Source organism: Dermacentor silvarum, chromosome 9, assembly GCF_013339745.2.
Source record: "Dermacentor silvarum isolate Dsil-2018 chromosome 9, BIME_Dsil_1.4, whole genome shotgun sequence".
Taxonomy (NCBI): Eukaryota; Metazoa; Arthropoda; class Arachnida; order Ixodida; family Ixodidae; genus Dermacentor; species Dermacentor silvarum.
Genome location: NC_051162.1, coordinates 142,241,775 through 142,269,179, shown reverse-complemented (window position 1 = coordinate 142,269,179; position 27,405 = coordinate 142,241,775). Strand labels below are relative to the sequence as shown.

At 47.3% G+C, this 27,405-nt stretch overlaps 2 protein-coding genes across 3 annotated transcripts in view; both read right to left on the bottom strand.

Annotated features, from left to right (window-relative positions):
* Nucleotides 1-27,405, bottom strand: part of LOC119465036 (organic cation transporter protein-like) — a 192,029-nt gene that overhangs the window by 64,741 nt on the left and 99,883 nt on the right. The gene's annotated exons all lie outside the window — the stretch shown is intronic.
* LOC119465035 (uncharacterized) lies at nt 645-27,294 on the bottom strand. Its single transcript, XM_049655625.1, has 5 exons — nt 27,186-27,294; nt 18,537-18,691; nt 12,656-12,738; nt 5,401-5,484; nt 645-920 (listed from the first exon to the last, which is right to left on the bottom strand). The coding sequence occupies exons 1-5, from the start codon at nt 27,273-27,275 to the stop codon at nt 784-786; spliced, it is 549 nt and encodes a 182-aa protein (XP_049511582.1). The 5' UTR covers nt 27,276-27,294; the 3' UTR covers nt 645-783.

The window sequence follows — 27,405 nt, the reverse complement described above, 5'->3', positions numbered from 1 at the left end:
CTGTCTATTGAATGCATGCGACAACGGCGAGCCGAGGAGGCGGCATTGCGGGCAGCGCAATGGAAGCCTGCCGTTAGTGACGTTAGTGACGTTAGCCGTTAGTGACGTCTTACCTGCTCTGCGGGCAGAGCAGGTAAGACGTCACTAACGGCGCTGCCAATGGCGCGCGCGCTTAGGTGCGACGTGGAGAACGACGTAACTGACGGCGCAGCCAATTCGGTCATTCCAGCGACTATAGGCGGCGCAACGGTAGGTCAAAATGGCTGCCGAGACGGTGATAAGGTGACCTCGCAAGCGTGTGCATCTCGAGCAGACGCTGCATCATTGGCTGCAAATGCGATTACTATTCGCTTTTATCATCTTCGGCGCGTCCATGACTATCGCGAGACCGAACCGCCGAACTGCGTCGCAGATTTTTATCACCGGCTGACGGCTTCGGAGGAGAGCCGCGTGGCGCCGCCTGCGTCGCTGGAATGACCGAATAGGCTCATGATGATGATGATGTTCATTTGCACTTAGGATCATGGAAGTGGCAAAGAAAACTACGTCAAGGAATCAAGGCTGTCATAGGCCGTACCCAGCGCAACCACATAAAAACTACGCACTGGCAAGGAACTCTACAATCAAGGAAGTGACAGGAGATGTCAATTGTAGTTTTATTTGGTATGTAGATATAATGGCGGAAAATTTTATTAACTAAACACAGTAACAAGATAACATGGGCTTTTCTGTAAGACTTGCCATATTTTTATATAATAAACTCTCACCAAATTTCGCTTATGTTTAATTAGGACACTTGGACCAATCGGGGTAGTAAATCTTGCGCCCTTGGCACTGGTATTCGTATTCTTCCTTGCATTTAGTATAATCCTTTTCGGACGTATATGATTTCCATGTATGAAGTTCACATCTTATGGTGTCTGTAAGACATTTGAACAAAATACTGAAACCTGGAATATTTTTTTGCAGTAAAGAACACATTATACTGCTGAAGCTGTGGTCTGTTGCAGTCCGCTACACTCAGACTAACGGACTGCGATTAATTGCGATGATTCTTAATTTTGTTAGAAGCACAGTCTCTTGCACACTAAGTGAAAGTGCACTCGGCCGCCGGAGCCACTCCGAGTAGAATGCAAACGGCGCGTGGTCACAAGCAAATGGGTTGTATGGCGCATTCATCACCGGACGCAACTAGCCCTTTCAGACGCACGTACTTTCGCGAGATGGCTTTCGCGCATTTACCGTTAAGGTATTGTTGTGGGTGGTGGCGCTGTGGCGCGTGTATTCGTCGCTTTGGCTGACGATTAAGGGACGCGTTCGTCGCCGCTGCTGCACCAAATGCGTATCTTGCGACCGGCCGCAAGGGGAGCTGTTGACTCAATCACAGTCTGAGAAGATTTAACATAAAAGGCATGCGCTCCGGGTGTTTTGTTTCATGACATGCGTTTATGGGCTGTCATTCTCAAAATTCTGAGGAGCTGTATGAACTTGGACATGTAGCAGCACCAGCAACGCCCAGAACTGTTGTCGACAGCGGCGGCGTTCTGCCCGCGTTTGAACCGAACGCGCGCGGCGTTGGTGACGTGTTTATGAAGAACGTGCCAACCTTTGCCCTACACCCTATGGCGGTGTACCGTAGCGACAATAAGGCCATGGTCCCTGCGGTTACTAAATAAATGAAAACCACCGGATCATATATATTTTTCATTCTTTAATAGGTAAAATAACCAATTACACCATCACATCTTAATAGTCATAATTGTAGATACATAATTCCCCCCATAGTACAGCTTCGCTGGTCTTCCATCTCCACCGCAGTGAAAGTGCTGACAGTTTTTTAAAGCGAATGGCCAGAAAAGTATCTGGCCTCCCTGGAGTAAACGGCCTAAGAACAGCTATAGTCGTGCCATTGCTGACACACTCTCGATGTATGGTGGTCGTAATGCCACCGTCAATTTCACGTCACCGTGGTTCCGTGATCGTCACGGCAACCACTCCGCACGGCACCGTGACGTCACAGCTCGGCAAAGCTAAGGCGAAGTGATGGGGCGCGCGATGACGTCACGGCTCACGCGGCTGTGTCGAGGCTCGGCGCGGTCGGTGCAGCTGGGGCGAAGCGTTGCTAGGCGACGCATGGCGACGTCATCGCCAGGCGGAGGTTTTGCGGCGTACACTGGATGGACCATCCTCAAGGTAAAACAGCTTCGCTAGTTCACCGGGCTATGCACCATTGCGCTTGGACCCTTCCTGGACTACCTCGAGGTTCGGTCCACATTTGGGGCGTACACCACTGGACTACTTCCGGCTTAAACAGCTTCGCTGTTAAATATTGGAGGACACTTGAGCTTCACCTTTAAGAGTGGAACGCGAAAGCGTTATCGGGCCCCGTTCGCGTCAAAATTTTCTTTATGAGTAGGCTTCACTGCAAGCACAACGTGGGAAAGCCAGCTTACAATGACTACAGAAATTTCTGTTGTTCGAATATAGCATCGTTATTTAAAAAAATTACGTTAGGCACCTCCCATTCGCATTTATCATTGTTAAGAAACAACTAGCAACACTTGATAGGAGAACTGTATCTTTAAAACAATGATGAATGTTCATCGTTGTGGCGATGGCTACGAGTAATTCATACTGCAATCACTTGCAAAGCTTTGTAATTAGTAATCTAGTTGCTTCATGGATAAGCAGTGCCTAAATGTTAAAATTGCGTAAAGTAGTACAGTTGTCATTATGTCGTGCGGCTGCTTCACTGGCTCGCATACCATGGGTAAAATTTCTGGAAAACACCCTTGATATTTGCCCATTTCATTGCTGCCAGAATATGCTATTGCATTTAGTGTGTTTCCGCACTGCCCACTTAACGACGACACTCTTTCTCATCAGCTAGTCCTCCCGCACGCATTTTCCTGAAAGGAGCTAGCATATTATTTACTAAACTTTATCGCTATGTACGCAAGGGCCACTTCAATTTATCACAAGACACGAATGAAAAGAAGGTAAACGAGCAGAAAATTGCTTGATCTGAGTCTGCGTAGAGCGCAGCGCTTTTCTCATTCGCGAACTTTTATTAAATTAGCATTTTAGAGGGTTCTTCTCAGTGTTTCTTTTTTTTGCGAGGCTATTTTGGCACTGAGGTACACAAAAATACATCGTACAAAGTATGAAGGAAGACAAAACAACGCTTGCCGGCGTGTAAACACAATCAACGGTAGCACGCGCTCCTATGCAAACGGGCGCGCTTGCTCTGGCGGGAAAGAAATTTGGTGGTGACGGTGACGTTCGAATCAGTCCGCTAGGGGAGCAATTGACGGTGGGGTCACGGGCGCCACGTAGATAGCAAGTATGCTAACCGCTTTACTGATAACAGTTAAAAGTAACAAAATAGCGAGCAGCCGTTATTCAACATTGGCCATGCTGTCATTGGAATGAAACTTTTTTACTGCGATACCAGGAGACTCATACTATGTACACCGCTAAGCTAGGGCAAATTTCTTTATAGAAATGCGCAGAAACCCGTTTTCGCCTACTACAATATTTTTCCTGCTGTAGCCTTCAAACTGCATACACAGAGGCTCCAAACTGAGCCTTTTAGATGCTCAAACTCCGACACAAAATACCGATTTCGGAAACAGTTCATTTGTTGAGCTGTTATAGCGCATCTGGCTAACTGCGTGGTGCCATGATTACATGCATTAAATGCCTGGCAGTTGCGGCCGATACTTGGGGCGCTATAACGTAATATGATTCCAAACTGTTTTGATTCCAATTTTTGCTATCAGCCTCCACGATTCGTCAAAACATTTTCGGACCACTCCCAACTTCGCCTGTTTGTCACGCGACGTCACGAAAACCGCGATAGCTCCCCATCTGATAGAACATGTACATACTGATTATGCATGATTGTACCACACAAAAGAAGAAGAAGAATTCCTGATTCGACGCCTTTTCACCATTAGCCCTCTGCTTTTCGTCCAATGTTTTCTGGCTACGCCCACTTCGCCTGTCTGTCACGCGACCTCACAAAACCGCGAACACTCATCACGTCAAAGTGACGTGTACGAGAAAAAAAATTCATAAATATGCCGAAGAAAACTGAATTTTTTTCTGAATAGCCATAGACTGCCCCCTTCCGAAAGGAATAGAAGATAGCTGCCCACCGATCGCTCAGACCCTCGCTACTCGCACCTGCCGGTAAGCATGAATTTATTTGCGCATGATCAACCTTTTTGCGCGGCAGTTAAACGTTATCGAGCCCTTTCGGCATGCATACGACATCGCTCTGCCAACTCTTCCTTGCTGAGGATCCGTTTTAGCGGCATTCTTATCCTTCCGTTGCACGTGGCCGCGATTTTCGACCAGCCACCGCAAGCTAAGTAATCTATTTTCACTAGATAGTGTGAGAGTTTGAGCTCAGGACATGAATATATCGATGACGCTCCACATTGAACCATGTACAATAAAAACAATAGCATGCTGCCAAAGCGTATGTGCCTTGTTGATGAGATGTGTGTCATGCTAAAATACTTAGCTCAAAAATAATTTATTTCAACCATCTGCTGAATATCACAGTAAAATAGAATACATAACGCCTAAAGAGACGCCTTTTTACCACTTAGTCCAATAACGCGAAATACTAGTTTAATTTAGTTGCTGAATATACCCCCAAGGTAGCAGCACGTCATTTCTGTTTATTTCTGCGCCATTACAGCCACACTATGCATATGTTGCGCAAACTCATACATCATGATAGGAAGGAATACACAGTAGGAGAATGTAAACGATTAAAGTAGTTCGTCAACACTAAGACATTTACACGGTGGGATCGTCTCTGACGATCCAATACATCATGATAGGAAGGAATACACAGTAGGAGAATGTAAACTATTAAAGTAGTCCGTCGACACTATGAAATATACATGGTGGGTTCGTCTTTGACGATCCAATGAGTAATAGCTCGGATAGGCCTTCACCCTACAAAACTATGACTTCGACTGATGGTGATGCTTTTCGACGTTGAACAGAGCATCAAGTTGTCACTTTTGTGTAGTACTCTTTACGTCTGCATAAATACAGCATTGTGAGAAAAGGTCGAATTTACTTTCCGTCTATGTAACGAGCAAAGTGTCAGTAATAGTGCCTTCAAAACGCTCGGTGCAGAAAGATTCACTGATTGAAGCACATGCCCCTTCATGTACATCCAGATGTCACTAACTCGCCTTTCTTCTGTATGGTGCTGTCAGTTCTATTGCTTGCGTATTTTGTTTCATAGTGACTCACAACTGCAATAACTTAGTTCTAATTACAACCCAACGTGTCAACGAACAGCAAAACAATGTTATTGCTTTGGGCATTGTACTGCAGCAGAGAAAGTGTTATGATTGTTTGTCTTATACTTACCTGAATCGTCAGCGAACGTGAGAACAGCGCAGTGAGAATTGCGGTCGTGGTAGTGAAAACGGTATACTCTCATGTACGAAAAATCTGGAAAATAAATTAGCCATACTACAAATCGCATTCGTGTTCAGAAGGTCCGAGATTCTGGAGAACACACCCCTCCCCCTCTGCAGCAGTTACTACCAATAAGGAGGACGATGTTACTTAAGCAAATATCATCAGTCGTCACCTTCCATTTCCATAAATAGCTCTTGAATCTGTCACAAGTTACCTGCTGAGAAGAAATCTGTCCTAACAGTGAGACATTATTAACAATGTCTGACAGTATTCCCAAAGCCAATTAGGACGTTTTATTTGTAAGAAATGAATCCTGTTATAGTAAAAAAAAACGCCCATATATATATATATATATATATATATATATGGAAAAATATGATATGCTCTACATATCACATTTGTCAGGCTGTTAGGTATGAGACACCTAACGCATAGCCTGTTGTCACGTTGTAGCGATGGTGAAGGGCAAGACAAGGACACTACACTTTGTCACGAAAACGAACTCTTTCTTGGACAAACCTGCGCCCAGAAACACAATTACAATGCAAAGCACAACGATAGCGGCGAATGCCATTTGTCGATCATCATATTCTGTACTTTGCGTTAAGGGCGTCCGTTATTTTTATGTGACTCGTGGTGGATTCCACCGTATTTTATTGTGCTCGGGTGCATTCCGGAATGCAGAACACTATTTACGCCATGCAATAAACTTGATCATATAATTTGCCATCACGAGAAATTCGCAAGGAACATTGAAGAGACTTCCAATAAAATAATGTGCGCCTTGTGCCAAGCGATCACGTTTCAACAGTTCTTACTCGGTAAAAAAGGTAACCGGAGAAGTATAAACGAGGACGTGTACTAATGTCCATCTCTTTAAAGCATCATCCCGATGTGCAAACGGAAAATAAAAGAAAAATATATGCATATCCCACAAACTGTGGGAATCGATGTAAGCGAAGTTTCCTACACTGTTTGCGTTCATTTACGGTATTTGGCGGTGATGTTGACGGCATACCAGAGTCGTGATGTGATGTGAAATATAACTTCGCCGGCCTTACTTGTGTTTGTCCGCGTAGTACACAGAACGCAGAGCGGCGTGTCTGTCATTCAACCATTTCATTATTGAAGAGAGCCCAAATGAGCAATTCTTTCTGACGACGCATTTTTTTTACCCGTGTCACATTAGGTGAACTGCCATGCGCGCAGAGGGGTAATGTTAATCACCTGTTTCCTAATTGTGTCGGTAGGGGATCTCGTTCTACACATTCTGTGCCTTCTCTGTCTGCTCCCTCTCTAACATTATCCCTAGCTATACTCCCTGGACTGTCCTTGCCGTTACGCGTGAGCACGCAGGCAAGCGCGGCAGCTCCTGCAATGCTTTTCCTGGGGGTCACGCCTAATTACGGCGTCCAGAGGGCATTGGTGCGTCCCTCAGAGATCTGCATAAGGCATTTTGGCGTCCCGCGGGGCGCGTCAGAGGGCGTTGTGACCCCGCTCTACCGAAACGTCCTTACAGCTAATTACAGTTATTTACAGTTACAGTTATTACAGCTGTCAATAGGCTAATGTGGCACTGCAAAGGACGTTATGCACATGCCACAGCAGCAGCCGAGAAGAGGCAAAGAGAGCTTCGCTTCACAAAAGTGCAGGTAGAAAAGAAACTTAGATGGCCTGATAAAAAAGGCGCAATTTCGCCCGAGAGGCGAAGCATCAATGGTGATAGCAAATTAGTAGCGAGCTATACGGAGTAACGATAGTAGTTTTAACGGCTGTATAAAGTCGGACACATTCGCTTACTAACTGAATTAACAAGCATGGTGTCAGTGCGCACAAGCAAACATGAACAGATCACATTCCATCCGCACACAATAGCTGCCAAAACGCTGGCGTGAGCAAGCGCGCCAACAGCAGCGACTGAAGGTTCGTGCGGTCTATCGCTTAAACGGAAACTGAGCGGCAATAGCACAGCGCATTCAAATGGAGGATCCGTGTTGCAGATCGCTTTCAAGATACGGTGCGCGCGACCGCCAGGAGCCACGCAAAGTACAAGTACGCAGTTGCTCGCAGAGCAGAAGCCGCAACCCCTCCCTCCAGCGCTGCCTTCCCGCTTTCCTCCTTTCGCGTGGGTGATTGAGTCGCCAGTTCCCCTTGCGCCCGGTCGCAAGATCCGCATTTTGTGCCACAGCTAAACGACGCCTCCCCTCTCGCCCTCCCGTCCCCCAACGGCCTGTCGGGAGACGGAAGAAGTCGCGTTTGCTGTCCGCCGTGAGTTCGCTCCCCGTGAAAGCGCGCGTCCCTCGCACATACAGCATACGGCGCGCGGCGAAGATTTTATCGCCGTTGGACTTTATACAGAATCTCACGGCGACGGCGACGACAGCAGCGATGGTGACGACAACGGCGACGGCAACGCCAACGGCAGAAATCCGCTTGGAGTGTCCATATGATTGCTATCGCAATAAAGTTACCGCAGAACGCCCCTCACGATGCCTATCAGGGATAATGCGAACAGCAATCGACAAATGCAGTGACATACCATATTCATCAAGCCGTAATTTCGTGTTTTCGTATTTACGAGACCTACATTTATTCGGCTACATTCCAAATGCTATGATATCATCCTACTTTGCTATGGCACTTGCCTGCAAAGGTCACCTACAAGCATGGAGGAATAACGACGACTGTATAAGGGCGATGCAGTGACCACGGAATCGGCGTGGTCACATGCGACGACGGCATGACGCCAATGATATGTCGATTCTTAAGATATGACGATGCTATAACGACGACAACGTGGCTAAGACGACATGAGCACCATGAGTTGATGACGACTGTATGACGACAGCTGGATGAAGAAGCGGGAATTACGACTGTCACATGATCAGGACGGCATCAAGACGATAGTATAACAACAGTGCATGACGACGGTGACGTGAAGCCAATGGGATGACGGTACTGAAGTGGTGACGATGGTGAAACGACAGCGTGAGGATGATGCCATGACTACAATGGTATGACGGCGATGGCATGCCGACAGTCGAATGTCTAAGTTACACTGACGACGATGGAAAGGCCGTGATGGCATCCCGATGACGGTATGACAACGAATGCATGACGACTACTGCATGATGACGTTGCAGCGATGACCATGGCAAGCCAATGACATGAACACAATGGGATGATGAAGAGTGTATGATGACAATATCATGACGATTACTTTCACAAAACCCGTAGGACTATATGGCGTGACGACTCTGGTATGATAAGGGCCAAATGGCAAAGCTGGAATGATGATGATGGCGCTACCACGAGGGCATTGCGATGATGGTCTGACAATGGAGGCATGATAGAAATCGTCTGACAATAACGACAGGACAAGAATGGTATAATTATGATTGAATGATGAAACTATGATTACTATACAAGGACGAAAAAAGGTTGACACAGATGGAACAACGAAGGCGGTTTGACGGTGATAGCATGATGACACTGGGTTGACGTTACTGAAGCGATGATAATTATAAAATGATAGTGTGCGACGAGGGAATGACGACGACTGTGTGAAGATGACGGCGTGATGACGACGGCATGACGAAAGTCGGATGACAAAGCTAGAATTACGGTGATTCAACGACCACGACAGCAACACGACCCCCAACACATACCTGGTGGCCAAAACTATTAGACAACTTGGACAACTGGTTCGCTACAACGCCCGTGAAGACGGCAGCATGACGAGCGTCGGATCACGAAGATGTAATGGCGACGATTGAGTGACCACGATGGCATCACCATGGCGGGGTGACAGCGGATGCATGACGATACCATGACGAAGATGACGTGACGACGATGATATAACGAGTGTCGGAAGACAAAGTTGGAATCGTGGCTTTGCAGTGACCCAGATGGCATCACGACCACGAGATCATACCTGCTGTTCCAAGCTATTAGACAACATGGTTCGCTGGGATGAGGTGGAAAGCATGACAACGAAGGCATAGCGAGAGTCATACATTACTAACCTGGACTGAAGACAATGAAACTATCATGACGGCATCATGGCCAGGAGCACGTATCTTGTGGCACAAGCATCTAGACAACTTGCGCCTCTGGGTCGATGTAAGAGGATAGATAGATACATAGATACAAATAGAGATAAGTGAAAACGGCTGAAGTAGACAAAGATTGCTGTTCGCATTAATATAGAACGCGTATAGAACTGCTTAAGGTGCCCTATGGACTACTTCACGTCCTTGGTGGCGCTACTGTGATTGTGCAATGATGTTGGGTATGACCCCATACTCCAATGCGCCAAGATGTCGGACTATCTCGTGTAGCTCGAAATAGCGTCGCAGATGTCCACTGCAGGACGAAAGTCTCTGCCTGTGGTCTCCAATTACCCCTGTCTTGCGCTAGCTGATTTCAACTTGCGCCTGTAAATTTCCTAACTTCATCACCTCACCTAGTTTTCTACAGTCCTCGACTGCGCTTCCCTTCTCTTGGTATCCATTCTGTAACTCTAATTGTCCACCGGGTATCCATCCTACGCATTACATGTCCTGCCAAGCTCCATTTTTCCCGCCTAACGTCAACTAGAATATCGGCTATCCCCGTTTGTTCTCTGATCCACAACGCTCTCTTCCTGTCTCTTAACGCTAGGGCTAACATTTTTCGGTCCATCGCTCTTTGTGCGGTCATTAATTTGTTCTAGAGCTTTTTTGTTAACGACAAAATTTCTGCCCCATACGTTAGCACCGGTAGAATGCAATAATTCTACGCTTTACTTTTCAACGACAGTGCTAAGCTCCCAGTCAGAATTTGGCGATGCCTGCCGTGTGCACTCCAACCCAATTTTATCTCCTGTAAATTTTATTCTCATGATTAGAGTGCCCTGTGAGTAAATAACCTAGATAAACGTACTCCTTTACAGACTCTAGAGACTGACTGGCGATTCTGAATTCTTGTTCTCTTGCCAGGATATTTACCATCATCTTTGTCTTCTGCATATTCATCTTCAACCCCACTCTTACACTTTCTCGGTTAAGGTCCTGAATAATTTTGCTGTAAATCATCCTCATTGTTGCTGAACAGGACAATGTCATCTGTAAACCGAAGGTTGTTGAGATCTTCGCCGTTGATCCTCACTCCTAAGCCATCGGCGTTCACATCGGCGTATTGGGGTCCAAACCCAAACAGGGTCGTCCGACTGACATTCCACACAGCGTGGCCGAAGAATGTAATTTAAGCTCTCGGTCCTTTCCTGGTTCTTAAGGTGGAGGTAGGCCAGTTGTGGTTCTTCGGCGCGCTAGAAGTAGGTGCCCACGTCACAGTCGTCTTCTTTGCTGACGTTTGGCGGCATGGCGTCAAGAATGGTCACGGAGTTCCTTCCGTAAACTTATATTGAACACCGTTATCAGCATTATTTCCTGCACTGCTGTGTTGCAGGTAAAGGTTAGGTACAGAAGTACGGCATCCGGCGTCTTGTGCTGAACGTCTGCATACACCGTGAACATGTTGGCCAGAGTCTTGTTGAGTGTTCCGTAAGACCATTTGCTTGTGGGTGGTGAGCGGTTGTGCTCTGGTCACTTGCCTCGCTTTACTGCAAGATTTCTTGAGTAAGCTAAGTTGCAAAGACGTTCTTTGGTCGTTGACGAGGACGCCTGGGCACCATGTCGTAGCACGATGTTCTCTCTGAATAATTTCACCACTTCGGCTACAGTACGTTGTGGTACGACTTTCGGTTAAGTGTAGTGGCTAAGGTAGTCCATAAACCCGATGATCTACATATTTGCGGATGTTGACGTTCCAAAGAGGCCCGATATATCCATGGTGATCTGCTGACACGATCGCAAAAGAGACACTAAAGAGAATCTCGGTTGTAGACGTGTAACACGTGGTACTGGTATTTTGTGGACTGTTTTATCCAAGGCAGATTTTATATGAATTAATCTATCTTGCTATGCTTGCTGCCATTTCATACCACCAATCGCTCCTTGACTTTACAAAGAGTGCGTGAAGGGTCCATGTGTGCAATCTTTAATACTAACGGTTTTATTGGCTCCCCAATTGCGTAGGGCGTGGCCATTGCGTGGAATGGCAATTGAAGTTGGCGAGCCAGAGGGTGACAGAGGCACTCACAAAATGAACATATAAGTTGATTAACTTTTTCACAGCAAACTTTCTCTATTCTTCCTATTTCGTGGGTGCTGGGTGCATAAGTTCTTCGACATGAAAACAACATCGGCCACAAGCCATATGTAACTTAGTATGAGGCGCTGTCAATATGCTAATTTTTGGAGAATAAATCATAATAGGCACTCGTGGGTGTGCGACACAAGCAGCATAAAATTATAAAACTGTTTAGGTGTGTGATACTTATTTTCATTAACATCCTTGACAATCAACACTGATCACAACCCTCCTATTAATGCAGACAGTAAAGAGCAAAAGGCGAGCGATCAGTGCTCGGGTTATCCGCTACTGGTAGTACCTGCCTATACTATCAGTTACTTTCTTGACAAAACGTCATTTTATGCATTGAAGCACAAAAGTAACTGGAACAAAAATGCACTTCTCCGCAAAGTTCGGGAAATAATACCTCGAAACTGGTGCCATCCAGAGAATTCGTTCCAAGTGTATCCGCCTAGTACACTCCACGCTAGAATTTGCAAATTGCAATGGGCCATAAGGCTATTAGTTAAAACTTAATTAATGAATTTTTAATTTGTCGATTATGCATTAAATTTTTTGTGCGAGTAATTTCCGCCTCTTCGAGTAGACCAGCTCATCAACTAGAATTGTGCCATCTGCCACAGGCAAACTTTAAAATTTTTTGGAAGTGTTAGCTCAAACACCCGGTATATGCACCTCTAAGGTTCAATAATACCCGCCGTGGCGTCTCAATGGCTAAGGCGTTGCGCTGCTAAGCACGAGGTCGCGGGATCGAATCCCGGCCGCGGCGGCCGCATTTCGATGGAGGCGAAATGCAATAACGCCCGTGCGCTTGCGTTGTACTGCACGTTAAAGAGCCCCAGGTGGTCAAAATTAATCCGGAGCCCTAAATTACGGCGTGCCTCATAATCAGAGTTGGTTGTGGCACGTATTACCCCAGAAAGAAGACGAAGAATATTATATTAGTGTAACCTGAATCGATACGGGCTGATTCTTTGCGGATACCGCGTCGAATCTGGCATCTTACCAACGTAAGTTGAGGCATTCAGTCGTGGAGCCACGTCTGTACCTCCACTCCATGAAACCTTCAATGTCACTGGGTAAATCAGTCTGAAAAGATGTCACAACCAGGTAAATTCACTTAGAGGCTGTTACAAAGTAGAAGATCTAAATACGTTTATCGCACTTAGCCCAATTGTGATGCTATCGAGAATTACTAAATAAAATAACCCACAGTCGCCCATGTCATCATCCAATCATAAGAACACCCCTTTTCCGACATCCTAATGTTTTAAGCGAAGCCAAACAACGTGGGTGACGTCACCACCCACGCCGCTTTATCATTCGTTGATGGCCAGGTGAGCCATCGTCATCCAGCTCACTTCTCGAGAGATGCCCCCATTACACCTAGTCGATCTGGTGGGCTGACGGTTCATTCGCAGCTACTTAGCAGGCAACAAGCCTAATTATTTCAATTCACTTTGCTGCAGATTGCAACCCTCTCTTCGATTCCGTTTTGTAGCGTTAGCTACACTGGCCTAGCCAAGCCCGTTTCGCGCGGCACATCAAGAGCCGTGCTGCGCATGCGCAAGGATCAGTGATGTCACACGGCTTGCGCACCGGAGCCACCGCAGCCGGCACCTCTCGCGCACTCCGCCCCCGCCGCCGCGACTCACCGCCGCCGGTCTGCGCATTGCAGAGGAGTGACGTCGTAGCCGTGGTAGACGCGCTGGCGCCGGCGCGCTCGCTGTGCAGTCGCCGTCTAACACTGCGCTGGAGCCGCTGCGCTTCTGACTGGCATTTGTCAGTGTGGTATAGCCATGGAGAAGGAGAGCGCAAATGCTGCTGAACAGCGCAGAAGAACGGAGAAGCTTGACTCATCGGATCCCGAAGTAGTTGCCTGGCAATTAGCGGTTGAGCGTAGGAGGAATGAACAGAAGAAGGCTAAACGTGCTGCGGAGACACTGGAGCAAAGGGACGAACGTCTAGCAAAGCGGCGTCGCCAGGAGGCTGAGCGACGTGCCCGACCACCCCAGCAGCGACAACAAAACGCCGTCGATGACGTCAAGGCTCGCCGATCGACTGAATATACTGTGAAACTCAGCGAAAGCGCCAGTGCGACTCGGACCTTCAGCTGAACCTTTGCTAACGCTACGTATATCCTGGCATAGCCGAGCTAAGCCACACACAATTTTTTTTGGTACAGGGTGGCGCGGCGGTCGGTGAAAGATCGTCATCTGCGGCTTTGGTGCTCTTGTAGTGAAGTAGAGGACGAAGAAACGCCCTTGCGTCTGTCGCTGTGCTCGCGATCAGCGTTCGGGGACTACCGGTGTGGCTTCAACTGTGTGAGAAGTTTGTGTCTTGTAACAAATCGTCACATTACACTCTCTACAGGTACAGTCGAGTGCAAAATTTTAGCGACCACGGGAGCGGTGACTAAACTGCATCGCTGTGCCTTCTGACGGATACACTCCTAAGTTCGAGAGAGCGTACTGTGCACGCGCGCCCTTTTTACATACCAGCCCTCGTTCGGTCGCTTCGAGCGCGAGCGCACCGGAACGCGGGAGAGAGCGCAAGGTGCCACTTCTGCAGTCGCCATGGAATCGTAGAGCACAAAAGACATCGCTAATTCCTGACCTTATCACATATAACTCGATTTCAGAAAAGTGTCGAAAGCATGTGTTCCGCGCTGCGGAAAGTCTAGAAGCAAGTCGCGGAGGGTCACGCGCTGCCAGTACAAATGAAGTGTTTTCGTCAGGATATGACGATATCATCACTCGGGCGATTCCACGGCGACTGCAGAAGTGGCACCTTGCGCTCTCGCCTGCGTTCCGGTGCGTGCGTGGTTGAAGCGACCGAACGAGCCTAAAGCCCCTATATTTTGTAAAAGTAGCGCCATTCTTAGATCTTGCCGCCACCACGCTCACCCCGGCGCTTCCTCCTCGCCCTCTCTTAGCCGCCTCCTGTCGCCCCAGCCTCCTCCGCTCCCCCATTGGCCAATCCGTGTCACGTGGAAGTTCGCGTCTTGCTTTTGTATATTTTTTTTCTTTCCAGCGCGCTCCGACTGCCATTCTCGGGCCTGTGCGACGAAAGTGCTGTACGCACAAACGGATCAAACGTGTTAGGGACAAAAACTTCGTTGTGATGGCATGCTGCTACGCCTTAAGTTGCCGCAACCGACAAGGCGAGGGCAAAAGGCTTTTTTTTTTGTTTACCATCCGGCGTGCGCAAACGCTTGCTGCACACTTGATATTTGCGCCGTCTCGCATCGTCGCGTTGCTACTTCCAAAACGGCATTATTAAGACCAGTTACTGACTGACGAAGCAAAATCGCGCCTCAAAAACGTCTCCGCAGGGCGCGATCGAAGTTTTCCTCGGATTTCCTCTGGTAGCGCGTTAGCTGTCGTCTGCCACGGCAGGCCCGATGCAGGCGGCGCCACTGTCGATATCGCGTCTCAATCGCGCTGGTCGCGCCGAGCGCGATAGTGGAACGGAGGAGGAGGGAAGTGGATGGCACTACTTTTATAAATATAGGGGCTTTAAACGAGCCGGCTGGCAGATAAGAAAGGAGGCGCGTGCGCAGTACGCCGTCTCGAACTTAGGCGCGCAGCCGTAAGACGCAGCGTTACAATGTAGTCGCCGCTCCTGTGGTGTCTAAAATTTTGCACTCGACAGTGCGTCACATTAGCCACACAACCTAAAGACAGGCTATTCGTGACAGGTTTCGCTTGGCAGCGGTAGCGAAACTCAGACAAGAAGTCTAATCACTTCTTTGCACTGTGCTGCAGAGTAGTGCCAAACTTCTCTGCTTCTCTCGTATGCACATTGTGTGCTTTGCGTCACTACTGCTACCAAGATCTCGTTCAATTTAAGGTATGTCTTCTTTCATATTTTTTAACTTGCGTCATCACGTTCTTGGACACAATGACAAAGGATTCGTGGCGTATCAGAGAAGAAATGAAAAATGATTTCACTAAGTTCAAAGAAGGGCTTCATAATGAATTAAACTTTTCAAGAGTCGCTAGAGAGGGAGCTACGAATGGAAATACACGAGAGTAAAACGGAACAAAATATGACCGAAAGGTACGATACGTTTATCTGTGTCATCATACGCAAGCTGCAAAGCGACGCTGTAAAAAACGCACCCTTCTAAACAGAAAATAAGACGCTTAAAGCAACAGCGCTGCATGGTGCACCAGATCTAGCGCTGATGCATTCAGCGTGTCATTTTCCTTTCTCAGCTGTGCGTTTTTTTGGCTACGAGCTTTGTGAAGCCAAATCTCAGGATTTCAATGCTTTCATACCTGCTAAGCAGCGGCATTCGAGAACGACATCTGCCACATCGTCTTCAAGTGAAGCGACAATCGTCTGCAGTGACGTTATGATTACGACAGCAGCCTTCATGCCTGTCGACGTGATGGTAAGCCAGAATGCCCTCTCCAAACAAAAACATAATTACTTTTTTTTCAAGCTGGCCCTTCATCTTATTCAAGATGTTCGCGTGAACCCATGGAAAATGTCAGATCTGTTGATACAGCAGATGACAAGGCACTGGAAACTCGGCTTGGTTCGCCTGAAGTCTGCGATGGCCACACGCGGGCTTACATACCACACGGTACGCGTAGCTCGTGTCTTATATGATCATGACCTAGAGCTCAAGGATAACGTATTGAAAAACATATTCGTTTGCAGGCCACCATGTGAGATTATCAGCGTTCGAATGCTCGGGTTGTCAAAGTGTGTGAAGATTCTAGTTGCCAGTGGCAGAGCTGCTTGGTCATATAAAGACCGGACTAATACGACACCATGTTCCACATTTTATACCAAGGCTATTAGAGTGTCATAAATGTTAGTCTAAGGATTGGTCATGTACAAGGTTTCTGCCCAAGTATTGTGGTGTGTGCCATATATGGTGCGAATCACAGTGTAAGCTCCTGCGAAAATCAGATATCTTGGTGTCCTAACTGTAATGGTGAACACTTGTCAACAGACAAATAATGTTCATCATTGCAGGATGGAATAAAATCTGAAAGAGAAAGCCAAAACGAAGGCAGCAGGACACAAGGGAATGCGCAATCGCAGTGTTCATCCAGCGGTTGCAAATGCCTGATCTAAGGATGTAGCGGCACGTTCAAAGAATGGCACATACACCATGCGTCGGAAGGAAGCAGGGGGGTATACCTTCTGCCTGTCTTAGAAACCTGGGCCTTCCTCGCATGGAAAGCGTTGAAACCAGTGTCTGCCCAGACCCCAGGCTTACTGAGAACACTGCCAAGACGCTTCCTAAAATGGTCTCATCCAGCGAAGGCGTCCAACTTGTTCAACTTCTCAAGATGCTTGTGAATATCAAGATATCTGTGATCGCCGCCCATCAGACACCAGCAGCATTAGCAGCAGAGAAGCTTTTGGGGGCTCTTCGGGCCCGCCCTCGACGGCCCTCAATAGACATTCAAATAGAAATATTCTGAACACTTGTCGAAAACCTCGTCCCTTTGTGCTGCAATGGAATGTCAGGTCGCGGTGACCACTGCATGCTAATGTAGTTATTCGGGCCGTCGCAATGAAGACCCCACCAGATAATATAGCGCTTCAAGAAACAAATGTAACAAAAGCCGAATTAAAACTGCCAGGCTTATGAAGTATCCACACCAATGCTTAATGCTCAGCGCCAGCTTGGGGCTCGTTTCAGTGCGTGAATGCTGCACATTCACGCAATGCTTTAAAAGCACCGATATACGTACGCACTGACTTATATTTCCCACTTATTGATAAAGACAACGTCTGCGATGCCAAATTTAAGTGTACAGTTGTTACTGTAAGCCGCAGGGGTGCAGCGACGACAGTGGCAAGCATATACTGCCGAAGGTATGCACTTTTTGCTTCATTTTGTTTAATGCTTGAAGCCTGCTTCACCTCCGCCTCGGTCGGCCCGGTCGCCCAAGCGCCCGAACTTCGGTAACATTCTTCGGGTCTTCATAGCTTCAAACGCGCGACATTGCTGCCAGAATTCGGAAGGAGGGTTCAGGCTTTCTTTCGTTATTAGAAAATTGCATACGTCTTCAGCGATGTCCTTTAACAGATGTCCCATTTTGTCTTCATTGGGCATATTCGTGCTTACAATTCTGCATAGCTTCAATATTTCTTCAATATTTGTTGTACACGTTTCGCCGGGCGATTGGGCTGTGCGCGAGAGCCTGTGTTCCGCTTTCTTCCTTTTGGAATTACAGTGGCCAATGCAGGCTTTCAATTTTTCGACAAAAGTTGCGCCAGTGGACAGCGCGCGTTCATAATTGTCAAACCACAGTAGAGCTGTACCAACGAGAAAAAAATGCAACGTTCATAAGCTGCGTTCACGTATTCCACCCATTATAACAGCTTATTCTTTCGAAGTGCCTATGCTAGTCATCCACATCTTCATCTGTTTTACCTAAGACTTTGCGTGATTCCGGCGTCCAGTAGCTAGGTTGCCTTGGTCTCTGGCTGACTTGATCGACGCTCTCTTCGACGGCTTTTGTTGACCGGCCTGCCTGGGCGTCGGCCATTCTTGTGGGCTCCAGTGGTAGTCCGGCCAGGCATCCGCTTTTTCGAAGATCTTGTAGGACTTGGTTCTTCAGGGCGTCCAGTACCCAGCCCCTCCCTAACTTGTTACGGATGTAGATTAGATTTATTTACGATGAAAAAGGTAGAGAAGACATGGGACAGTCTGAAACAGCCGATAATCCAAAACCTCGCACCGCTTCTCCCTCTTCCTCGCTGCTCCAGTGTGGCGTTAAAATATATACGCGCTCTTGTAAGCTTTCCCATCGCCTCTCAACCTCAAACACGTGATCGGCTTCCCACACACTTCACACACATACATTTTCTTCCACTTTGACACTCCTAATGCTAAGGCATTGAGAAAGACTCACCCGTTATGACTGCGAGGAGTGTAACCTTGCCGCATCGTTATGGTCTTATCGTTGTAGCTCTCAACTTTGCTATAAAGACATGTATTTTCTTTACCCCATGTTTTTACGTTGTAGCTTCTCATCACCAAATAAATTTTTGTTCCTGGTAAGTAAAACTGTGAGATAAGAAAGGCCTTCACATTAGAACATGAATCCTGCGAGAACATTATTCAGAAGTAAATTGGAGATAAGAACTTGTGACAGTAAATATGTAACCCACAGATGGGCGATTGCTCAGACTTGATGGGCGATTATCTGTCCTTGTCAACGAGTGGTAATCTAATATTTTCAGGAAATGCACAACTCGGCAAAAGAGCGAAAAGATTCCAACGCTAGCTCGAGTGGCGGGGTGACAGCTCCAATCATTGCACATTTTAACTAGGCCTGAGGGAATAGCTTTCAAGTTTTCAGACACAATTCTTGCATATTTAAATGGGGATGCCAAAGTAAAACGCCACGGTCGACCAAGTGTCGACGGTAAAGAAAACAAGTTCGACATACATGGTGGTTCAAATGATTTGATAAGTAAGTATTGAATATAACTTTACATTCTGTCTCTGTAAATATTTTTAACACAAAAGTGTTTTAGGCCGGGGCCTACCATCAACTTCCTGTAACGGATATGAAGTCAGCGCGAAAGTGTGAAATATGTACTCTATTGATAGGGATCGCGCCACCATCACACGAAGAATTAGAAAGCTCCTTCTGCTGCAACCACATGCCCCATCCGCATTGCCGATGGCGGTACTATTCCTGCCGTCGGTATATATGTGTACAGTCCGCGTAAGCATCACCGGCCGCCACACTGCTGTCTTTTTACAATGATTGCCCATTGCCTGCATGACCTCATTCTCGACCTCGATTTTCTCTCAGCGCATTCAACTCCCATTGACTGCTCCGCCAGCACCCTCCGCCTAGAATTGCCTTTTCTTTCGGATACTTGTGATGCAAACCCCAGCCGCTTAAGCCCCCAGTTTCCTTCGACCGCTGCCGAAATCATTAACATATATCGAGCTGTCGTCTTCCCCGCCCATTCATGTTGGGCAGTATCTCATCCCTCCGCTGCCCGACATTCCACTACAGTATGATGTCAGCGTAGCTCACACAGTTCGGACGATGACGGCCAACCGGACTTGTAATCCTACCGTGAACGGCGGTTGAACCAAGCAAATTGTGCCTCAATGAATTTGCCTCGCCCAACTTGAGCGTTTAAATGTGCATCACGTGGGGGATTTCTCGCCCAACGTTTCATCTCAGCCTACCAGGTCAACAAAGTCTGCCTTTTGTGCTGATTCGAAGATTCAGAAAATGATCGCGAAGGACCTTTTACCTGCACAAGCCGGATCCCTCTACCGTGTTTTGTCTTTTTACATGGATGTTTTTGACTTTGACAATCGCCCCTTAGGCCAGATACTTGCTGTCAAGGATTGTATTAATACTGGCGATGCTGCTCCTATTCAGTGTAGAACATATCGAGTCTCTCATCAGAATGCCGGGTAATTCAAACTGCAGTTAACAAGATGCCTGAGAAAACATTATTGAGCCGTCTTCGAGTCTACGGGTGTCACCGGTAGTGTTGGTCATGAGGAAGTGCGGGACATGGTGATTCTGTGTGGATTACTGCCATCTTAACAATGTCACTCAGAAAGACGTGTATCTGCTGCAGCGAATCGGCGACGCCCTTGACTGCCTCTACGTTGCCAGCTACGTACTTCTCCTCTATTAATCATCGATCTATATACTGGAAGGTCACCGTCGACGATATGGACAGAGGAAAGACCGCATTTATAACACCTGATTGTCTTTTGGATTTCGTAACGCGCTGGCCCCTCTTGAACGTAGCCTGTGCTACCGTGACGACGTGTCTTTTCGCCAATATTGGACACTCACACTGAATATCTCTCAGCCATATTCGACGTTTTTCGTAAGCCCAGGCTTCAACTGAACTTATCGAAATGCCGTTTCGGCCACCGCCTTACGGTTTTGGGCAATCTTGTAGACGCGCCTGGGGTACAAGCTTACCCAGACAAAATTTGTCACAACCACAGACGTTCGCAGTTCTGTTGGGCTGTGTTCTTACTTTCCTCTTTGGCCAAGATTTTGCCTCTATTGCTGGACCTATCACTGACCTTTTGAAGAAAGGTGTGCCTTTCTCATGGAAACCTACACAATCTGCTGCCTTCTCTCAGCTCATCACGCAACTTGACCTCACCACCTATCTTCGCCCAGTTAGACCCTAATGCTCCAGCAGAACTGCGTACGGATGCCAGTGGTCATGGTTTCGGCACTGTCTTAGCCTAGCGTCAGTGTGGCCAAGATCGTGTTATCGCTTATGGCAGCCGCCCCCTGTCACCACCAGTGTAACTATTCTGTTACGGAACGGGAATGCCTTGGTGTTGCTTCGGCAGTTGCCAAGTTCCACCCTTACCTTCACGGACATCCCTTTTCCGTAGCAACCAGCCACCATGCTCTCTGCTTGCATTGCTCTCTTAAGGATCCCATGGGCTGGCTTGATCATTGGGAATTGAGCTTTAAGCGTTTTCATACTCAGTGTTTACAAATCCGGACGCCTGCACCAAAACGCGGATAGTTTGTCGTGGTAACCCGTCGACAGCACTGACGAGAATGCCGCTTGCGTTTTCTCCGTCTCTAAGCTCCTCCGTATCGCCGAAAAGCAACGTCGTGATTCCTTACTCAAAGTGATCATCGATCGTTTTGAATCCGCGCCCTATACGACGCTTCCTTAGGACTTTTCGTTCTCCAGGATGACACTTTGTACCGTCGTAATGTTCATCCCGAAGGTCCCAATGACCTCCTTGTCATCCCAAAGCCCGTCCGTGCGACCGTTCTAAAGGAACTTCACGACGGGCCCACCGCTGGACACTTCGGCGTGTCAGAAACATACGACACAGCCGCCACCGCTACTTCTGGCCTGGTCTTGCGCGTTCTGTGCGACGTTACGTCACATCTTCTGAGCCATGTCAAGGGCACAAAAAGCCATCCCTGCTTCCCGCTGGGTACCTGCATCCACTTGAAATCCCGGTAGAGCCATTCGGTTTTATTGGTTTGGACCCCCTGGGCCCTTTTTTCGGCATCTGCGTCGGGTAACAAATGGGTTGCTGTTGCTGTTGACCACGCGACAAGATACTTCATTACGCGCGCTCTCCCAACCAGCTGCGCTACCAATGTGGTAAATTTCCTGCTACACGACGTCATCTTGATGCATGGAGCTCCACGTCAAATGCCTACAGACCGAGGCTATACCTTCTTGTCCAAGGTCATTGACGACATCATGCGGGTCTGGTCGATCCAGCATCAGCCTACCACCACTTACAATAAAAAAATCAGCAGCCCTCCTCCTGTCGAGAAAATGGGGGCAAGCGAAGCTTGTCGTGTGTGTATCTGACCTTCGTGGTGATTTTCTTTCTTTCTCTCTATCTCTCTATCTTTCTATCTTCCTCTCTCTTACTCTCTATCTTTCTCTTTTTCTATATCTCTTTTCTTTTCTCTTTCTCTTTGTTTCTCTGACTATCGTGGTGATTTTCTTTCGTTCTCTCTCTCTCTCTTTCCCTCCTTTTATCTCTCTTTCTCTCTCTCTCTCTATGTTTCTTTCACTCTCTATTTATATCTTTTTCTCTCTCGCTTTCTTTCTTATTCTCTGACCTTCGTGGTGATTTTCCATCTTTCTTTCTCTTTCTCTCGGTCTTTCTTTTTCACTTTATTTATTTCTTTCTCTCTCGTTTCTTCTTTCTCTATCTCTCTTTCTTTCTCTTTCTTCCTCTCTTTCTCTTTTTCGTCCCTGGTAAGTGCCAATGAGCTTGGACCCTTTCTGCACTATCGCCAGGATTGGCCCACTTTGTTGGAAGCTTTTTGCGGGGCACACGAAAGAACCATTGGTTGGTAGAGGTATACGCGTATAGCTTCGCTATCAAAATTATGGGCAGCTTGCACTAGTGATGCAAGGATGGAGTAAACAGCGGAGCTGGTGATCGACGTAGCTTCTTCCAGATTTTACTACGCTGGCCTAAGTTTTGCTAGGAAATGCTAAGTGCTGCTAGGCACGGTATTCCGGATCGGCTCGCCGCCGACGCCCAAATTCTCGCTTGGCCGTGCGACGCGCTTCAAGATGAGCGGATTCTTTTTCGGGTGTCCGGATCTTCATTTGTCGTCCCATATCCAGGCTACTTATACTCACCACAGAGTAAACGAGAGTTGTGCAGCCGTCGCGGTGGCTCCGAGCTTTATCTCCCCGGTGACGTCACTGCCAAGCTGCGCCTTTACACTTGCCGGGGCGTGGCTAGTCGAAACTTGCCGAGCCACCGCCAGAGGCGCCAGCTGCAGTCACGAGCACCGCGCGCGTTCGGCGAGAACGTGGGGAACGCGGATGGCGTCTGCAGCAGTTCTGCGCGTTGCCTTATTGGTGCTGCTACAATTTGTTTCTTTCTCTGTCTTTCTCGCTCCCGTTTTCACTTTCTCTCTCCCGAGCATAGCGCGCGCCGCGCGCATGCTCTCCTTCCCTCTCCTTAATTACCCATGTCAAGGCAACATGTCCACGGCACGGAGAGGAGGCGAAGCACACGGCGCTCCGCGAGGTGGTTGCTAGGCAACTTGCGCTGACGTCATTGCCAGGAGCAGTTTTTGTTCTCACTACGCGGCGCAACCAAGAGGTTAGAGAGCTCCGTTGTTAAAAGTAACAAAGCTAAACACTCTGCATGAAACACTCTGGTTTGCTCTCAGCCGCTTGCTCTCCGCCGTTTGCTTTCCGCCCTTGGACTTTATACGGAACCTTGCCGCGACGGCGACGGTAGAAATCCGCTTGGAGTATTCATGTAATTTCTATCGCAATAAAAATAAACACGACGCGAAAGCGGCTGTGGGCTGAGCAGGAGATGGCTGGCAGAGCAATGCCACTTTGCACGTCACACAGATGACTCCCCATGGCGGCGCCCCGGACGTCCTCGCCCCCAATAGTGGTCACTGCCCAGATTCTTGAGGGTGTTGGTCCAATTAGCGCGCGACGCGTGATTTACTGGGGTCCAATCCGGTGATGTGTTACGAGAAACGCTCTTGATGCGAAGGGTCATTAAGAATAGTGAGGCCATGACTTTAGATGGACTTCCATAGCTTAGTGCCCTTACCCTCGCATTTGGTACTCAGGCGGAATTTTGACGTCATAATTCATGCGGAACGCTATTGTTGAGCATATGCATACAATATTTCGTGCGACAGTGAGGAACCTTTCGTTTTTCCGTATTTATTTCTTTTTTTGCAACATGCACTTGTTCACTAAGACAAATGTTTGTCATTTCAAGAAAAATGGAAAATGACCTCCTGAAAGAAATGCAATATTCACACACTTGTTTCAACTGATATTAATCAGTCGTTTTAAATATTTTACATTTATTAAAAATCACGCAAGAGTGTCATCACACAGTTTAAATATCAAGATAGGCTTTTTGACTGATATGCCGAAAGCTCGCGATCTATTGGACTCGTCGATTTTTTTCCTTGGCTGCTATACTGTGGACCTAGCGCTTAAAAAGATAGTGAGTGGTACCGAAAAGAAACCTTTGTAACGCGTCAGTAACTTTTGAAACTCTGTGGTAGCATTCTAAAAAAATTTCAGCTTCCTGATTGAGTAAGTATCACGTGCGTAGTGCCACAGGAATAACCGTTTTGTAAACATATACTAGATGCTGCATGACGTTCGGCCGAGCCGCCATCGCCACAATTTCTGGTGGGACGATCGGCGCGAAATATTGGCAAAGAACGGTTACTAGTGCCCAAGAACAGGTCAATAAAGTCATACGTATGAAGACAAAGACGACAACGACATCGTAACCTTGCGCGAGCTGTTGGTTTCAGGCAGCACTTTGGTGCGCCTGTGAATGCTACTGTTTGTAGTGTATTCTGAGCCTCTTCATTTCCTACTTAACAATTCTGGTGTTGGTATGCATTCCCTGTCTTGGCCACGAACCTCCGTAGCGGTAGCTTTTTGAGTTGCACACCATGGGCCTGATGCGCTGGAGGTGCCACTAACCTAGCTGCGACGCGGTGGTGAGCGACGAAATCGGTTGGGTAGTTAAAGTTGCAGCTCTATGCATTACGTCCCGCTGTAATTGAGCTGTAAAGGCAACGCTGCTTAATTCAATAGTGTGGTCAAGCTAAAATTACTTTTTTATTTTACTGCCGCAAAACACGACAATCGTTAGCTTACAATATTTGCAAAAGCTGGAGCAAAGATGCAGTCGAGACTCTAAACCCAAAGCGTAGTGGTGTTTTTCTGTTATGTTGTTATTGCATAATTGCCATTTTTGATGAAGAAATGGCGCAGGTACTTTAAGAGAAGATCATAGAGGGGTAGACACTGTTGCAGAGTACGTTGCTGAGAGCAAGCAAAACATGTCGTCTAGCGTGTTACCCGCACTCAGTTAAGCATTCACTTTGGGTAATATAGAAAAAACAAGTGTTTGAACATATTTTCACACATTATGCGTTACTGTTAACAGAATGAATGGCGATATAGCGGTAAATGCGAGAGAAATGCGGTAGCATTACGTAGCACCTCTTTGAGGTCCGTATCCATGATTTAAATTGCTTTCACCACTTTGAAACTATTGTTCAGGATCTCACTCGACACATGTTATGCCTGTTCAAGGAGGGAAGTACAACTGATGGTGGTCCGTATCAAACTACCCTTAGTTCCGCAATGCATACATACATACATACATACATACAAACATACATACATACATACATACATACATACATACAAACATACATACATACATACATGCATGCATACGCAGTTTATTGCCATTAGCATTGTTTGCCTACTTCAAGTTTTTTGAGACCTATCTATCTTTCTAGCTTCTTATGCTGACACAACAGCCAAGTTGTCTACCAGATTGGGCTGCTATGTGTTTTCTTGTAGTAGTGAAGTCGTCGTGGTCAATGCATTGTCTTCATGGCAACTTGGTTATGTAATTCTCGTCATGCCGTCGTCGTAGAGCGTTCTATCAGAACCCAATTGCTCAAGTTGTCTATTAGCTTGGCCGACTAGGCATGTGCTTGTGGTCGTGATGCCATCATGGCCGCTGCATTGTTGTCCTTTCAGCTTTTAGAGCGCAGCTCTCAGACGCCCGTTCCTACGGCGAGTGACAGCGTCAGCGTAACCGAGCGAACGAGTGCCGCGAGGAATGAAAGAGCGAACGCGGAGCGTAAAGGGGGATGAAAGACGCGAGGAGAAAAGCGGAGGGGGAGTGTGCAGTAGATACATAAGGCGGTAACTGGAGGAGGAGGGTATAGCGAAAGCGTGAGAACAAAAGCGTAATGCGGCGACGATGGCTACGAGATGGCACCTGAGAAGCGCGCGTCGTCGGTAAGGTCTGTCTGTGGTGGCTGCTGTGAATCGCGCCCCAAGGTCACCGACGCGCAGTTGCTCGCGGCCTGCAGGCGGCCTGCAAGCAGCCGCCTGTGGAGCACACAAAGTTATCGCTATTTTGTTTAACCGCGCTCTAGCCAGCCGACCTGGGCTGTCAGTTAAGTTTGACGCGATGTCGACAACACGGCCTAGAGTGTGCGCTTTTCACCACTGGTCAGTCACGTGCGCTGTCTCCAGCTAGAAAAAAACACGTTGGCGGTAATATACGATGACTCGTCCCCCCCCCCCCTTTTTTTTTTTTTTGATGACACGCATCCTGGGCGATGTAGCATAAAACTGAAGCTAGAAGCTTTTTGTACGGGATAATTGCATGCTTTGAGCTAGCGGCTTTATGGGCACTGGGGAGGAAAACTGCTTAACTTTATCGATAACTACACGTTTATTTTCCAATGTAAACGTCAAGATTACGAAAGCAAATCGGGAACTTACCTTTCGCATGAGTGTTATTTAGTACGCGTCTCGCCCACTTCACGCCTCGAAGAAATTGGAGGAATGTCGAGAATAGAGCGTCGGGTTTAGCCAGAATTCAGCGTATTGTCCAGAACATGCGCGTATGCCAACATAAGCGTAAGCACAATGACATCTCCCATTTTTCACAAGGCGTAAGTATATGCTTTGGCACGCACTCGCAGATACCGTATTACATTGCCCTCGCTTGTACGTTCTTGCGTGTGACACCCTCAAGTGCGCATTCAGCAAGAAGTCCAAGAAAAAGCGGGCCACCAAAGAAAGCTCGTCCTAAAGTATTTAAGCTGAAAATTAAACAGCTTGCGGCCTTCATGCGGATCCCAGCGGTTAAGCTAATATCACAGAAACTAGTTATCCAGCCAACATTGTGCTGTCTGCAGAAATCAGGAGACACCTTGTCTTATATAAAAATTGATCGTGAATGTTGTTTGCCACCATTTGAGTTGCCGAGTAGCATACTCTGAATGTATTTTCAAGAAGCCAACATAGAGTTGCATGGGGTTCCCGAAGTGTGTAAGTAATACTGGGATGAGAATTTATTGGCTCTTGTATTACGAGTACAGCTGACCATCTCCGGATTAAAAAAAAAGGCTACGCGACCCATGCCATCCCTAAAACCTGCAATATTGGTAGAATTTTTCAAGTGTTCATAGGTATGGTGCTTTTTCTCGGCTTCACCGGGAAACAAATTTTCTTACCTTTTCTACGTCTTTTAGGGTCGGTCTGCCAGAATAGTCAATGTTTGCTGCCACTATTGCAATGACTGAAACAAAGATTGCGACTATCATTCTTGGTTTTAGGATGACACAATGCAAATCCGTGTCAATGATGGGCAATGCTAAGGCATATAAAGGTGTTCTTCTACGTCAGTGCTTGCGAAAACAACAAAATGTCATTCCCTCTTACATTTCTAGTTAA

Excerpts from the sequence above, each read along its gene's own strand:
- LOC119465035 (XM_049655625.1), bottom strand. The coding sequence starts at position 27,275 with ATGATAGTCGCAATCTTTGTTTCAGTCATTGCAATAGTGGCAGCAAAC. Across the intron at positions 18,692-27,185 it reads CCCTAAAAGACGTAGAAAAG|TTTTACTTACCAGGAACAAA; the intron begins GTAAGAAAATTT and ends CTTATCTCACAG. Across the intron at positions 921-5,400 it reads CACGTTCGCTGACGATTCAG|ACACCATAAGATGTGAACTT; the intron begins GTAAGTATAAGA and ends AATGTCTTACAG.